Source organism: Paramisgurnus dabryanus, chromosome 8 (assembly GCF_030506205.2).
Source record: "Paramisgurnus dabryanus chromosome 8, PD_genome_1.1, whole genome shotgun sequence".
Lineage (NCBI taxonomy): Eukaryota > Metazoa > Chordata > Actinopteri > Cypriniformes > Cobitidae > Paramisgurnus > Paramisgurnus dabryanus.
The window spans coordinates 8,378,695-8,393,458 of record NC_133344.1 but is presented as its reverse complement, the minus strand read 5'-3'; the positions used below and the strand labels follow the sequence as shown (position 1 = coordinate 8,393,458).

The 14,764-nt window shown below is 41.2% G+C and overlaps 1 protein-coding gene across 5 annotated transcripts in view; it reads right to left on the bottom strand.

Annotated features, from left to right (window-relative positions):
- Positions 1-13,467, bottom strand: part of LOC135771814 (protein NLRC3-like) — a 44,032-nt gene extending 30,565 nt beyond the window's left edge. Inside the window, exons 1-6 of one of the 5 annotated variants that reach the window (XM_065282180.1) lie at positions 12,821-13,467; positions 8,840-8,932; positions 7,130-7,299; positions 6,881-6,973; positions 6,647-6,760; positions 6,285-6,401 (exon numbers count right to left, since the gene is read on the bottom strand). In XM_065282180.1, the coding sequence (XP_065138252.1) occupies positions 6,285-6,401; positions 6,647-6,760; positions 6,881-6,924 (275 nt within the window). In that variant the 5' untranslated portion in view covers positions 6,925-6,973; positions 7,130-7,299; positions 8,840-8,932; positions 12,821-13,467. The remainder of the gene's footprint in view (positions 1-6,284; positions 6,402-6,646; positions 6,761-6,880; positions 6,974-7,129; positions 7,300-8,839; positions 8,933-12,820) is intronic. The other 4 variants (XM_065282184.1, XM_065282181.1, XM_065282183.1 and 1 more) reach the window with 4 other exon arrangements.
- Positions 13,468-14,764: the final 1,297 nt, after the last annotated feature.

Sequence of the window (14,764 nt, the reverse complement as noted above, 5' to 3'; positions counted from 1 at the left end):
AGGAGGAGGAGATAGGTTTTAAGGCAGAAGGCCGGGCACTAGATGTTCCTTTAACCCCACAGAAGTGCCAGCGACTGGGAAGCGCCCTACCTGAGCGGGATAGGAACGCTGCGGAAGCCACCGCCCGTCTTAAGGGCTAATGGTGGGCGAAGTCAACCGTAGTTGAGGAATAAAGACAGCCGTGGCTGTGTAAGCAAAGCAGTGCTCTGCTAAGGGAAACGTGGGCTGGTAGGATTAACCCCACGGAAAAATACTCACAAAGGAACCCGGTGGGACACAATGTGGAGCCCGAGCCAGACACGTAGGTTCGCGAGGATACAGCTAGTGAAAGGCTGACAGCCAATGCTCCGCAACAAAGGCTGCCAAGGCAGCGGAGGAAGAACAATTCAAACCATTACGCATTTTTGTTCTGAAGGCCTTCCATACTGACACAGTTATGAAGCATCAGTTGGAGGCTGCAAGCCGACCTGCGAGACTGCTCTCCGTGCTCCCCCTGGTGAGGAAAGAACACGAGAGGATACAGGCTCGATACGAACACTGTAAAATCTAGTGAACGTATTAGGTGTCGCCCAACCAGCAGCTCTACAGATGTCTGTTAGCGAGGAACCACGAGCTAAAGCCCAAGATGAGGCAACGCTCCGTGTGGAGTGCGCTCTCAAATTAAAGGGGCAAGGAATACCCTGAAGATTATAAGCCAGGGCGATAGTATCAACTATCCAATGAGACATCCTCTGCTTAGTGACAGCTTTCCCTTTCTGCTGGCCACCATAACAAACAAAGAGCTGGTCTGAGGTCCTGAGGCTTTGCGTGCGATCCACGTAGAGTCGCAGTGCGCGTACGGGGCACAACAAAAGCCATGGTTGGGTCTGCGTCCTCCGGGGGCAGCGCTTGCAAGCTCACCACCTTATCTCTGAAGGGAGTGGTGGGAACTTTGGGCACGTAGCCTGGTCTGGGTCTCAGTGAGACAGCAGGACCAAACTAAAAGCACGAATCGTCAACAGAGAATGCATGTAAATCCCCTACTCTTTTCATGGAGGCCAATGCTATCAGGGTCAGAGTTTTCATTGATAAAAACATCAGACTCGTAGACTGCAAAGGCTCAAAAGGGAGACCTGAAGGCTTCAGCACCATGGACAGGTCTCAGGCGAAAGAGGGAGGGCGCGAGGGGTTTAGCCTGCGAGCGCCTCTTAAAATGTAATAATTAAATCATGCTGGCCAACTGATCTGCCGTTGATAAGTGAGTGATAAGCAGAAATAGCGGCGATATCAACTTTAATGGCGGAGGGACAGCCTACCATCTAACCTATGTTAAAGATATAAAAGCACAATGTTAATGGGCATTCTCTGGGGTCCTCGCGTTTGCGAAGAGCACCGGGTGACGAAAAAGGTTTCATTAAGCGCGTAAGCCCGTCTTGTGGACGGTGCTCGAACCGCGTCGATGGTGTTAGATACCGCTTGCGATAAATCACCTAAACCTTGCGCGTGCTCAACGACCATACATGGAATCCCACAGGTCGGGGCGCGGGTGCCATAATGTGCCCCTTCCTTGAGAAAGAAAGCCTTTCCTCAGGGGAAATCGTCAGGGAGGGGCTGTCGCGAGGAGCATTAACTCTGAAAACCAATTCCTGGTAGTCCAGTACGGGCGACTAATAAAAAGGCTCTCCTCGTCCTGCCTGACTTTGCACAGTGTCTGCGCAATAAAGCTCACTGGAAGGAATGCGTATTTACGCACCCCCCGCGGCCAGCTGTGTGCCAACGCATCCACGCCGAGGCTGCCCTCGGTTAGTGAATAAAATAGGCGACAGTGGGTATCGTCCGGCGACGCAAACATATCCATCTACGCACAACCGAACTTCTTCCAAATTAGCTGGACTGTCTGGAGGTGGAGTCGCCATTCGCCGGGGGCGCAGCTCGGGAAGCGCGTCTGCCGCTGCATTAGCGAACCCGGGATGTAAATGGCACGAAGGGACCTCAGATGCTTCTGACTCCAAAGGAGGAGATGACGAGCGAGATGCGACAGGTGACGAGAGCGCAAAACCGCCTTAACGGTAAATAACGCAACAGTCGCAATGTTATTGGTGTCGGCTAATACATCCTTCCCTCGCATCTCCATAGCGGAGCGTACAAGTCCCAGATATACAGCGCACCGCTCGCAGCAGTTGGGGTGCTATGCACACCCCTGAGACTGCAAGCCCGTCATACGTGGCTGATCATCCCGTGCTGAGGGCATTCCAATATACAGAATGCCAGGAGACCCCTCAGGGGCACATCTTCTATCGGAAATGCCGGGTCTACCACGGGGAAAAATTGAGATGACACGCAGGTGTAATGTTTACACGGTGTATGTCGGTGTGCCACGCTCTCCTCGAGACTCGATCGTAAGCCAACGCTGAAGCGGTCTCATATGAAGCAGCTCGGGCGGATGTCACAGCCGCAGCATGCTGTCATATGTCCAGGAGCTTCTGAAATTGTTTCAGAGGGACCGCGTACTTCCCTCGAATTAAACCGAGGCAAGTCAGAACTGACTAGGTTGCGCGCTCTTATAAAACACGCCAATTAGTCGATCGAGTCTTATTTCCATACTGAGAAAAAGGATCCTCTGCACGGGGCAAAGTTGCTCTTTCCCAGTCGACCTGAAGACTTAAACGAGCGAGATGCCGAAGCATTAACTCTCTGTGTTCGCGCACGTCTGCTAAGAACGGGCTATTATAAGTCGACGTACATAAAAGCAGAATGCGAACAACGCTCTCTCTCTGATATTTTAATGCCGTGACTTGCACACGGAGACACGGAGAGAGAGAGACAGCTCGAATGGTGTACTCAGTATTAATATGCCCACCCACGACGCAGAGCGAAAAAACGGTCTAAAGCGAGGGGAGATGGACACATAAAGTACACGTCTTACAGGTCTAAGGCTGCAAACCGATCTGAATATTGAAATACGAGCCTCGGCGTTATCATCCAAAAAGAACACCTTCGTAGAGCCGGTGCGTAAATCAAATCGATCGTAACCCGCCGCGTATTTTGGGTACTATGAGATAAAGGCTGGAAAAACCCTATCATCATCATCATCTCGGTAAGAGGGACCGGCTCGAACATCCTTCGCCAACAGGATATCGACTTTTGCACGCAGTACATGTGCATCGGACGCTTTCACCACAGTGAAACGAAAGCCCGAATTTTGGGGAGTGCCGGATTCGTAACCGAGGCGGATCGTGCGTAAAACCCAACGAAACGGGCTGGGAACTGAAGCCAAGCACCCAGGCACCGTACGAGGAGAAATAACGACACTACCGAAGTACCCGCGGTGGGGCAGCGAAGCGAGACAGGTGGGACTGCCGGTGCGTCTGCTGTGACAGCATAAACATCTACAGTATGTGTGTGTGACACTGACCTGAGCCCGCTGAGGGTAACGGTCATCTGGTCTCCTCTACGGAGAGCGCAGACTCCGATGAGGGTGCTGGTGGTCCGGTCTCCTCAGCGGAGAGCTCGGACTCCTCAGGTCACCCGCTGGCGATAGAGGAGAGGTAGGGGAGCTGGTGTGTACCCGCTCACGGCTCTCTCGATCCTCCGGAGACCTAGAGAGGGAAGAGGAATGCACTCTTATGTGTGGTTAAGTGGGTACCGGCCGAACAGCCGGTGGAACATATGCAAACCAAGGATTTTCCACCCGACCCTCTATCGGGGGAAGGAGCTCCATCTCCTGAAGAGTGATCCTCTGCCAATCCGGGTCGCCCTTCACTGGCCACTTAAACTCCCGAATTTCACGGGAAGCGGCTAAGCGGGCGGGGCGAGCTGCTGACGACCGGTTCCCCTGCGCTGCCGAGATGGGGTCCGAGGAGGGGAACGGAGGTGGTCGCCGCAGGACGCCGACGGCGAGAGGCAGACTGAGGAGCCGGCGTGGTGGACCAAGGGCAGCTCTCTTCCGCCGGGGCATGACCTAGGAGATCGCCTCAGTCTGCGCAGCGGAGCTGTACGACTCCCCTGGCTCGCCGAAGAGGCCGGTCTGTGAGACAGGAGCATTCAAGTTGTTCTCGTCTGCGTCCGTCATGTCAGCCAGACACAGCCAAAGGTGGCGATCTTGAACCACTGTGGTGGACATCGCACGACTGAAGGTCGCGGGCTCCCTCGTAAATCCTTGTGAGCCTGCAGCAACGTTATTGCGTGCAGGGCCGAAGCCGCCTCTCCGGCATGCCTGATGGGCAGCGTCCGTGACCGGACAACTGTCTACAAACACGGGAGGGAAGGGTTGGGTGGTCCCTCCAGGAACGCATCCCGCTCCACTGAAGGGGTCCCCGCCCTTAGCGGCTCCGTTGGTGAGGGAGGTGAGGGGTGAAGCTGAACGGCCGGACGGCCGCAAATCACGTCAGCTCTTCGTGCCGTCGGGAAAGAAAGGCACAGGAGGAGAGGACCGAGAGGCCCGAGCAGCTCCGAAGTACCAATCATGTGGGCGGGACGGTTCGGGCGGAGAGGGGTTAACCTTTCCAACTCTACCGTCTCCGCCGCTCGCGGGCACGGCCGCCATCTCCGGAACGACTCTGCCTCGGAGGAAAAATGGACACCCCTCTGATGCTGCAGAAGTGACGGGACCAGAAGGAGGTCCAATGGATTCGGCAGACATCGTAGAACACGACTCTGCAGTCTCCACCGGAGCCTCAACCGGCTGAGGATGAGAAGGCCGGTAGGTGGAGGACGCATCCTCCGTCCTACTAAGCGTAGTGACGCGAAGGGCGCCCTGCGAGCGCTTGACAGCCGCACCATGGCGGCGTCAGCACTGCAAAGGCGCGGACAGCGTTCCCGTAGAAACGACAGTCGTCTCCGCAATCCAAGAGGTTTATGCTCTCACAGAGAGAACAGAAACTCTCCACGAACGCAGCCCCGGAGTGCTCGATGCCTGAGCACGAAGACAGCGCTCGTGACCGTCACTGGAACCCTTATACTTCTCGCATCCAAGATCGCACGGCGAAAAGCTATCCTGAAAAGGACGCTGATCTCCGCATATACGAGAGAGTGGCTGCCTTTAACAAGGCACAAAGCTCTCTCGTATCTCTCTTTTAGGGAAATTCACTCAGATGCTTAGTTGATGAGCGCACAGGAAGGCAACGCACACACTAAACTCAAAACAATAAACAGATGTAGAGCCGTGGAATAAGCGAAGCGTCCGCTGTGATACTGCTAGTTCAACCAACTTCAGCAATCAAATCCCAACAGAGTAAAGTAGCTTCTCAGTAGCAGATAAAGCCGGCTTTCGAAGCGAAAAAGCTAATTTTCCTATTTGCACCTGCTGCTTATAAAGGCACCTGGCGGGGCGGCGCCAGCATTATGCAAATATCTCAATGCCAAGTTCATTGGCGTTTTAGTAGTATACGAAGCAGATTGGTCTCTCTAAGCGAGTTCCCAATTCGTCGGTCACGACGTGACGTCGTAGTGACCGACTGAAAGGGAACATATATCAACTATATTTTCCTCATTTGATTACATAACAAGTCATGAAACATTCAATGTTTCATTTATTTTAATAATTCTTGATATATATTAAAGTAATAAAAAAGGGCACAACAACCTGTTCGGGGGGGGGGGCACCGCCCGCGAATGCCCCCCCTTGACGCCGGCCCTGTGGTGTGGTCTCAAGAAATAACTGCCAGATTATGACTCTCCTTTTTTGCCTGTATGGTAGGGGACAGGATTAGCTAATCAGGTAGCAGAGTCAGAATCTGGCACAACAGCGGGTTATGAATTTATATCTGAACTTAGGCAGTCCGTAATTTTGTGGATTTCATTTCTGTGGTAAATGCTGGAAGTCGTGCAGATGCTTTTGACCAAATAAAAAATTTTATAAGATGACTTCAAACTAAACTGTAGTGGAAAAGGGACACTACCTGTATCTAAAACAACAGTAATGTCTAAACATCAGGCTTCACAGAGAGTGTGGGAACGATGTGGGCGAATAAATGGTAAACTCTTTAAAACAACTTTGATGAAGAGATGTGACCGATAACTTAAGGTGTGTTCTGTACCAACTTACTAGTATTTTAAAAAGGGCCTGTTCATACATGATCTCTTAACAGTAATTTGCCATTAAAGATTGTATGTTTGAGAGCAGCTGAGTATATCTGCAGTATAGATATAAATATGCATATTTATAAAACTCATTTGTAATTAAAAAGCACTTACAATCTTTGCATTTAGTACAAAAACTACATTTAACCTAGTGCTTAAACAGATGTGTCTCTCTCAGCATCACCACATAAAAGATAATCATATGTTTCAGAGTTTTTATGTACCTGACAGCAGGCCTCTTATCTCCAATATTAAAGTTGGGTGATGGTGGATTCATAGACGCGTCACTCTTCATAGACACACATGTGGGCTCTGGATCTGATCTCTTCTGATGATCTGAACTATAAAACACAACACATTACAGTTAATCCTCTGAACTACTGTAGGTCTACTTAAGTCTAAATGAGTATATTTGCAGTACAGATATAAATATGCATGCTTATAAAACTCATTTGTTATTAAAAACCACGTACGATCTTTGCATTTAGTACAAAAACTGTCAATTTAACTGAGTGCTTACACAGATGTGTCTCTCTCAGCATCACCATATAAAAGATAATCATATGTTTCAGAGTTTTTTATATACCTGACAGCAGGCCTTATATCCCCAATCTTAAAGTTGAATGGTGAATTCATAGACGCGTCACTCTTCATAGACACACAGCTGAACTCTGGATCTGATCTCTTCTGATGATCTGAACTATAACACACGTTTAATACTTTAAATTATATTACTAATATTTTAAAGATGGCCATGATAAAACCCAAATATGTGAATATAACATGAAGGTTAATATAGTATTAATACTGTATAAAGTACCTGCATCCTGGAGAAAAATCTCCATCTGTTGATGTTTCATCCATAATGTAGCTGCAGAAGTAAATCTGATCAATCTGATCTCCACAACTGACACTGAATTTAAATACAAAACAAACTTAAAATCAAAGTGAATAAACAGACATTATAACTCAGATTAATGAATCGATCCTGAGTGTATAATAATAAATCGGTTCTTTAGAAAAACTGAAAAGGAAGTAGTGAAAATCGTCTCGCGACAACTTAACTTACAATCTGACTGAACTCACATCCCCAAAATCCTGCAGCTTTACATCAACTACCGACCGTATGGTAAGGAATCCACCCTACCCGTTTGGAAGATAAACAACTTTTTGCTTTCACTTTCAACTCTATGACGTCACTGACAAGACAACGAAGGGTTTGAGGTGTTTCTCCCTCTGCTGGCAGTAAACAAGCATTACAGTGTTACATTAAACGTCTATCTACAACCAATTAACAAATTTAACTTGCGAACACGGAGTAATCTTTCATGTGATGTTTAAGCATCAGTTTGCTGACCAAACTAAAATCAAAATTTCCCCTCTTTTATTCCAAGGAAGAGGTTATATGGGTTTGGATTTTTCAATTGTGTGAACTACATTTTCATTCATTTATACGTACTATGAGGAAGTTCTCTTTCAACTAGTGATTCACACTGCAACAAATTACTTACTTAGTATTTTTGTCTTATTTTCAGTAGAAATATCTAAAAATTCTTAAATTAAGATGCTTTTTCTTAATGAGCAAAATTACCTTAGAAAATAAGTCTAGTTTTTTGACAAAAAACACTTGAATTGTATATATCTTTTGTCTAAAAACTAGACTTATTTTCTTAAGTAATTTTGCTCATCAAGAAAATACATCTTGATTTAAGAAATTTAGATAGCCTATTTTTACTGAAAACAAGACAAAAATACTAAGTTAGTCATTTTTTGCAGTGCACTCCTCATTAAGATCATTAGGATGTTTTGCTACCTTATAAAGCAGACATGAAGAAAAAGCTAATTAAAAGAGGAAGCTATGCAGGTTTTATGGGCATCCACTGAACACACAAATATAAAGCAAAATTATGAATTTGCAGTTTTTATTCAGCAAATGTGGAGCCATACTTCAACACATATTTTATTTTTATTTGTCCTCAGATGTGGTGTGTATTAGGAGATCTGCAGCTAAATGAATTTCACTCAGAATAAACTGCTGTGATGATCTGTAAACTGATATAAACATTTGCTGTGTTTCACCACCAGAGGGCGACACAGACGCAGTAATTAAGAGAGCTTTTACTAGAAAATTATTCACAAGAAATGGTTGTTGAATTATCGCAGGTTTTAATGGTGATAATATGATTATGATTATATAAACAATACTATGTTTTGTTAATATAATGTATCTTAATAAAAGTTATCTGTTTAACCAAAACAGTACATACTAAGCTTATCAGAAATATTATAATAATTGTTTTAAAATTAAGTGTTGTGGTGTTTTTGTTATCTTAAGTATAACAGTAAAAATCCCCAGCACTAGGTCTTACCAGATCTTTCTATCAGGAAAATTGGTTTCGTTACTCAAACAAAGTTTAACCATAGACACAGAGATAAAGTTACAGAACAATAAAATAATCAATTTCAACTTGTGTTTAAATGTTCAGTCTAATTTCATTTAAATTATAGAAGTAGACATAATCAAACAATACAAGATCAAATTAAACAACAACATTAGATTAAACAACAGTAATACAGTGAGCATGTAGCAGATGAGCAGCCTATAAGAACTAAAGCAATGTTTGTTCTTCATCTGAAGTATATTGAGACCTTAAGGCTGTATAATGCAAATTTCTGTTTTAATTTAATTTACACAGTTTCATGAAAATGTCATGTTTCTGTGCCTGTTAACTGCAGTTAGTTAATAACACAATATTTTCATAGACTTTATTGAGCATACCTGGATTCTGGAGATATATCTCTGTGTGGATGTCTGTGTGTTGCTCATACTAGAGGTTCACATGTGGATCATCTGATAAGTCTTATCTTGAATCTGCATATTAACAGATGTTGACTGATTTAGGCAAAACTTTACAATATTACAATAAATCACCTTCATGATTTAGATAAACTAAAGATCTTTTTCTTTAACATTGTTGTGTGAATTTTAATCCAGGCTCGAGTTATAAATCACACAATACAGAGTCATTGGGTTTAGTTTGAAGAGAATGGTGGCAAAAAGCTGAATTTCAATGTACAGCCAAAACAACGATTTTTACTGATAGCTTAAGATGAGTAAATTAGAGTAGTTTTGAGTTTGATCGACTGTTGTAACTGCTGTTGCTAAATATTTTATCGATTATATTTGAATACTAATATATTTACATTATTGAGTGTAAGGAACATGTGAGATTCTTATTTGTTTTCCACCAGTTTTGACGCATATCTTGCTTTCTTGTATATATCACTCAAAGTCCTTATTCCTTTACAGTGATTTATTCTTCTTCCAAATTTCAATAACACTCACATTTGCAAATACAGCATAATCCAACGATGTTTTCTCAACAACTTATTTGAAGAGATCGATAAACTTAAATATTACTAAATAATGAGATGATAGAGAGACGGTCAAAAGCATGTGTTCTTCCACTAATTATGAGCACGTATAGCATGTGCATCGACAACTCTTTAAGTGAACTACAAAAATGACGTAACTGCACATGCGCAGTAGGAACAAATATAAACCAGATAAATATAATACACACAACAGGAACTGACTTATTTACAAACCTTATTGAACCAAAATTACATAATAAAAAATATGAAAATAATAAATTCTAAATATGGATTATAGCTCTTACATTGAGGGTTATATATATACATGAACATTTTAAGTGTGCCCCAAATGAAAAAATACTATAAAATATTATATTAAAATTACCACAGAAAACCTAGTAAAATTACTGAAGTAAATACTATAGTGTTTTTGAACCATACTATAGTAAATGTACTACAGTAAACTGTATTAAAAGTACTATAGTAATTTATAATCTTACATAGAAAAAGAAGTATAATTACTATAATAAATACTATAGTATTTTTGAACCATTCTATAATAAAGTAAACTGTATAGCAATTTATGGTAAACTTACTATAGGAAATGTAAAATTTCTCTAGTAAATACTATACTATCCTATAGTATACTACAATACACTAGTAAAAACTAAAGTATACTATGGTACTTACTACAGTTTATCAGTTTACTATAGTTAATACTATGGTATGTGTAGTAAATACTATAATATATACTATAATTTACTACAGTTTACTATAGTAAATACTAAAGTATACTACAGTATTTTTTCATGTCGGCTGCATGTTACAGTTAAGAAAACATAAGCTTTTACGCAACTTAGTCTGAGACTATCAACAGTTTAGATAAAAAGCAAATAAAGTTGTAGCAGGATTAGGTGAGTTGTGATTGACAGCTACTTTCACCTATCAGGAAGGGGCAGTCCCTTTTTAAGCACTGATTGGCTGCTGCCCGGAATGCGTCATGTCCTGTGTTTCCCCCGGGTGTTTGCAGCAATAGCGACAGCGTGTTTGTCCAGCGTACTGGTGCCCTTGTGCTGTTGATGGCTTAAATGACTGTGCACCCTCAGTTGGCTGTGGTTGACCTGTTGTAGGTTAAACGGTGCTGTAAAAGACATTAATGTGTCTGGGGTGATGCCACTGGGCGGGTTCTCCCTTTTGCTCTACATTATGTTTACCTCTTGAGTGTTCTCGTGCGGCTGTCGCATCGCTGTAAAACCGACATCATCATATTCCTCGCAGTACAATGGATTGTACACTGTCTGGTTCCTGCCTTTAGTGTTATATATCTTGGAGTGGAGGGTTATCTAGTCACTACCAAAGTCAACCAAGACAACCAATTCTAGATTCTAGTGCGTTGGAGCTGGTTTTTGGACTTTGGTTGCCTGTGTAGCTCCACCTGCCATTCATTTTGTGTTTTCTTTGCTTTCAGTAATTCTTGTCAAATTGTTGTCTGAATATTTATTTTGTTTGATATCCTTTCAGGAGCTGGGGTCCCCCTGGGTGAAAGAGCTTATGGTGGTGGTGGTACTGCTTCAACATTTGCAGTGTTACACATTTTTGAAGTGCATAAGTGTGTGTTTTTGAGTTCACGGTTTGGTGTGAGTGTGTGCCTTTGGACAACTTGTGCCAGTGATCACTCGGGTGGGTAACCTCAGCTCTGTAGGTTGGTGTATTGTTTTAATTAGTTTATTATCTTTCTTTTCACGCACTGCATTTTAGCAGTGAGGACTGTTAAACCTTAAGTTGTGTTGTGTTTTTGTATAATTTTGTGATTTGTGATGTTTTATGTCATCTTGTTTTATGTATTTTGCTGCAGACAGATCTGCTTTGATTAATGTCATCTTCTGTTTATTTCACACCTAGCTTATTGTCATGGAAAACGAATATTGTGAAATAAAATCTATATTTTTGTATTATACCCACGTTTTCTGCTTACTTCACTTTTAAGAGGAACGAACCTGTGTGCCTTACCGCCTTTCTGGGTGTAAGGAATATTTCCCTGGGTGTAAGTCCCGGGGTGGCGTAGTCGGAATTTTATGCAAAACCTTTGCTTTTGCCATGAAGCTAACTTCTCACCCCCTCGTCATGCCACAAAGTTGTTTTAACAGAATTAAATGACTGTAATTGGTTAGTTTTATTAGGTATGTTGCTAAAATTTTCAAAATGGTTAAATGATAAAACTAGTTGTTCAGATAGAAAAAGCTTGAAAAAAGCTTTTAAATGAGACCAATTTCATGTTTATGGGTTCAAGAATAACAAAATACTGGCCATTTGAGACTCGAAAATCATCACTTTATTTTTGTCCCATGTTTTACATTAAAATTCAAGAAAATGTGTGACCAAATCATGAAAATTATGACGTTTTTGCTATAACTTTTTTTGAGATATTGACCTGAATCTTTCAGGATAAGCTGTTTGCCATATCCTCTACATATTCTACTTCTGAAAAGTCATATATATATATATATATATATATATATATATATATATATATATATATAAAACACTAATTACACCAAATAACACTCTTTATTCAGTAAATATACAGACATCTGCTATGGGCTATATGTCTGCTTCACATTCTTTGTCCATTCAAGCAGATTTTGGTGGAGGTAAAACTCCCCTGGTCGTCGTTCAAATTTGTTAAAATTTCGTTCACTTGTAGTTTAGCAATGAAACTAAATGTCTTTACAATTTCAAAAATGTCTTTACTCAACTTCAGCAAAAACAAAGACGATTTTACAAACAACAGACTGTAGCGAGCTCGCACGGCCAGTAGTTAAACATGAAAGGTGGTGACTTAAAACGAAAAGGTACCTATGCTTCTTCCGGTGATGTTAACAATAAAAACTCAGAAATTTTGCCATCAACAAACCAACAGAAGCATTATTTTCCACAACACCGTGCGCCGCCTGAGGAAATCTTGAGTTTCGTTAAGCGGAACCAAAAAGTCAGCAGCGACAGCGGAGTTAGCAACATATCTAGTTTTAATAGAGAATTATAAACGACAGTAGTTTGTATTTTTCTCCCTACCCTTAACTTGACGGCGATTATTGCACCAACGGTTTCGTGCCTGTCGGTAGTACGACTTCAGTACTGTTTGATATAATAGATATTATATTAGGCCAAATATACACCAGACTACAGCAAAGTTTAATGTTTGAGGACTTCACATAAAGTACGCAAACCTCATGTAGCTTAAACAGACTCAAAATACCAGTTTTTTTGCATGACAGTATGAAATTACCTCAGATTTTAAACACAGGTTTAACTTACAACACTAATGTTTAAAATAAAAACATCACACATGTCTTTCTAGATATCAGATGATAAGTTTTATACTTACTTTATCTGTTGTAAGCTACTGCCCGTCTCTCAATCCAAAGGCTCCACCCTATGGAGGTCGCATATGCAGGCTGCATACTAAGCCTGGTTTATTTTAGTTTACTGAGCATTACATTCGCAAATCATAAGCATATTACAACAATTTACGATTAACTAAGAATAATAGTCAACTGTATAATTGTTAATATTCTGAAATAAGAAAGTCTTGATGACGTATGCAGCGTAGAAATGCAACCTCCGGAGACTAGTGATGGTCGTTTTCGAAGCACTGCTTCATGAGGCTTCGAAACATTTACGAATCTTTTGTTTCGAATCAGTGGTTCGGAGCTTGTTTCAAACTGGCCCAAGTCACGTGATTTTAGCAAACGAGGCTTCATTACGTCATAACTGTTTCGAAACGTTTCGAAAATCCGATGGTTCACCACTAGGGGGAGTTGATCACATGACCAGTGTCTAATAAGTTTTGGTGAACTCGGGTCAGTTTTATTATGAAAGTTCATAAAACATTCATCCTTCTGACTAATAACACTGCCATGTTGTCTACTTTTTGTTTATAGACAGATTTAATGACAAAAATGTGCATAATTAAAAGGGTAGTTAGTTTTATTCATTTGTTTGCCCTAAATAAAACTAAAAACACATAATACACTTTTAAATATGTCTTAATTAAGTTAAATATTTTTTTTAAACATATTTTAATAAAAATCGTGCTATTTTTTGTAAAGAAAAGTGTAAAATGTTTGGACACATCTGCTTATACACTATTTTGACCAGCAGGGGTCGCCGGCGTGTGTGGGTTTCGAACTGCTTCGAAAAACTGAATCAATTTTCGAAGCAATTGGTTCAATTGATTCGAAGCTTCGAAAAGCTTCGTTTCTCCCATCACTACCGGAGACTGCAGCCTTCGAAATGAGAAACTGGCCTTCGTGACGCAGTTTTTGTGAAAAAGTTCTTCTGGAGTTTAATAGCGGTTGGCCAACCCACTAAAAGGCCCATTTCCGCCATCTACTGGAAAGGAGTGTGGAGTGCATAATGTTGAAAAACATGTATTTAAAAAACTCCAAACTCATTTCTATTATTCAATCCTCATTCTTTAATAAATAATTCGTTTGTGATAGATTATTGATTTCTTTGGCCATTCTGTGGTTTTCTATCAGAACCCGAAGTGATAAATTATGTATTCCCAACAGACTTCCTGCTTGTCTTAATCTTGTTTTATGCACTATATTATTTCTGGTTCACCACATTTGTCACATTTTTCCGTTTTCATGTTTTCCCTATTCTATTCAATATTTTTATTGTACAGATGTATTTTTTATCGTACAGCTCTTTGGGTCAACCATGTGTGCATGAAATGTGCTTTAAAAAGACAATTGGAAACAATTGCAATTGTTTATGTTGGGATATAGAATGAGCTGCTTCAATCAGTGAATCACTTAACAGTTAAAAATAATATTTCCAATGTGTACAGGGGTTTACAAAAATACTTAAAAGTACCTTTGTTATCAAAACTGTTCAATTTCTTTCATTTTCTGAGGGTCCAAAAACTTTAATCTTAATACCTTATCATATACAAATATTATGATTTTAAGATATAATAAATGTAATACATTTACTCTTCTAATTTATAATACATTTTTTATTTAATTTAAATAAAACTGATTCTTGATGCAAAACACTGATTCTTGAAACATACCACACATGGTACAGTAAATTAACTAACCAGGTTTATGTTTAATCATGATTTTGAATTAATATACATTGCAAATTTTGGTAACACTCCTCTACTGTTCTTCATTTCTTCTTTCTTTAACTTATGATATTCATATATCTTATTCGTTTAATGGCGAGTAGCACCAACGTTAACCTTTTGCCACCTAACTCAATTTTCAATTTAAGCGTGCTTTATTGACATGACAAAACTGTACATTTGTATTGCCAAAGC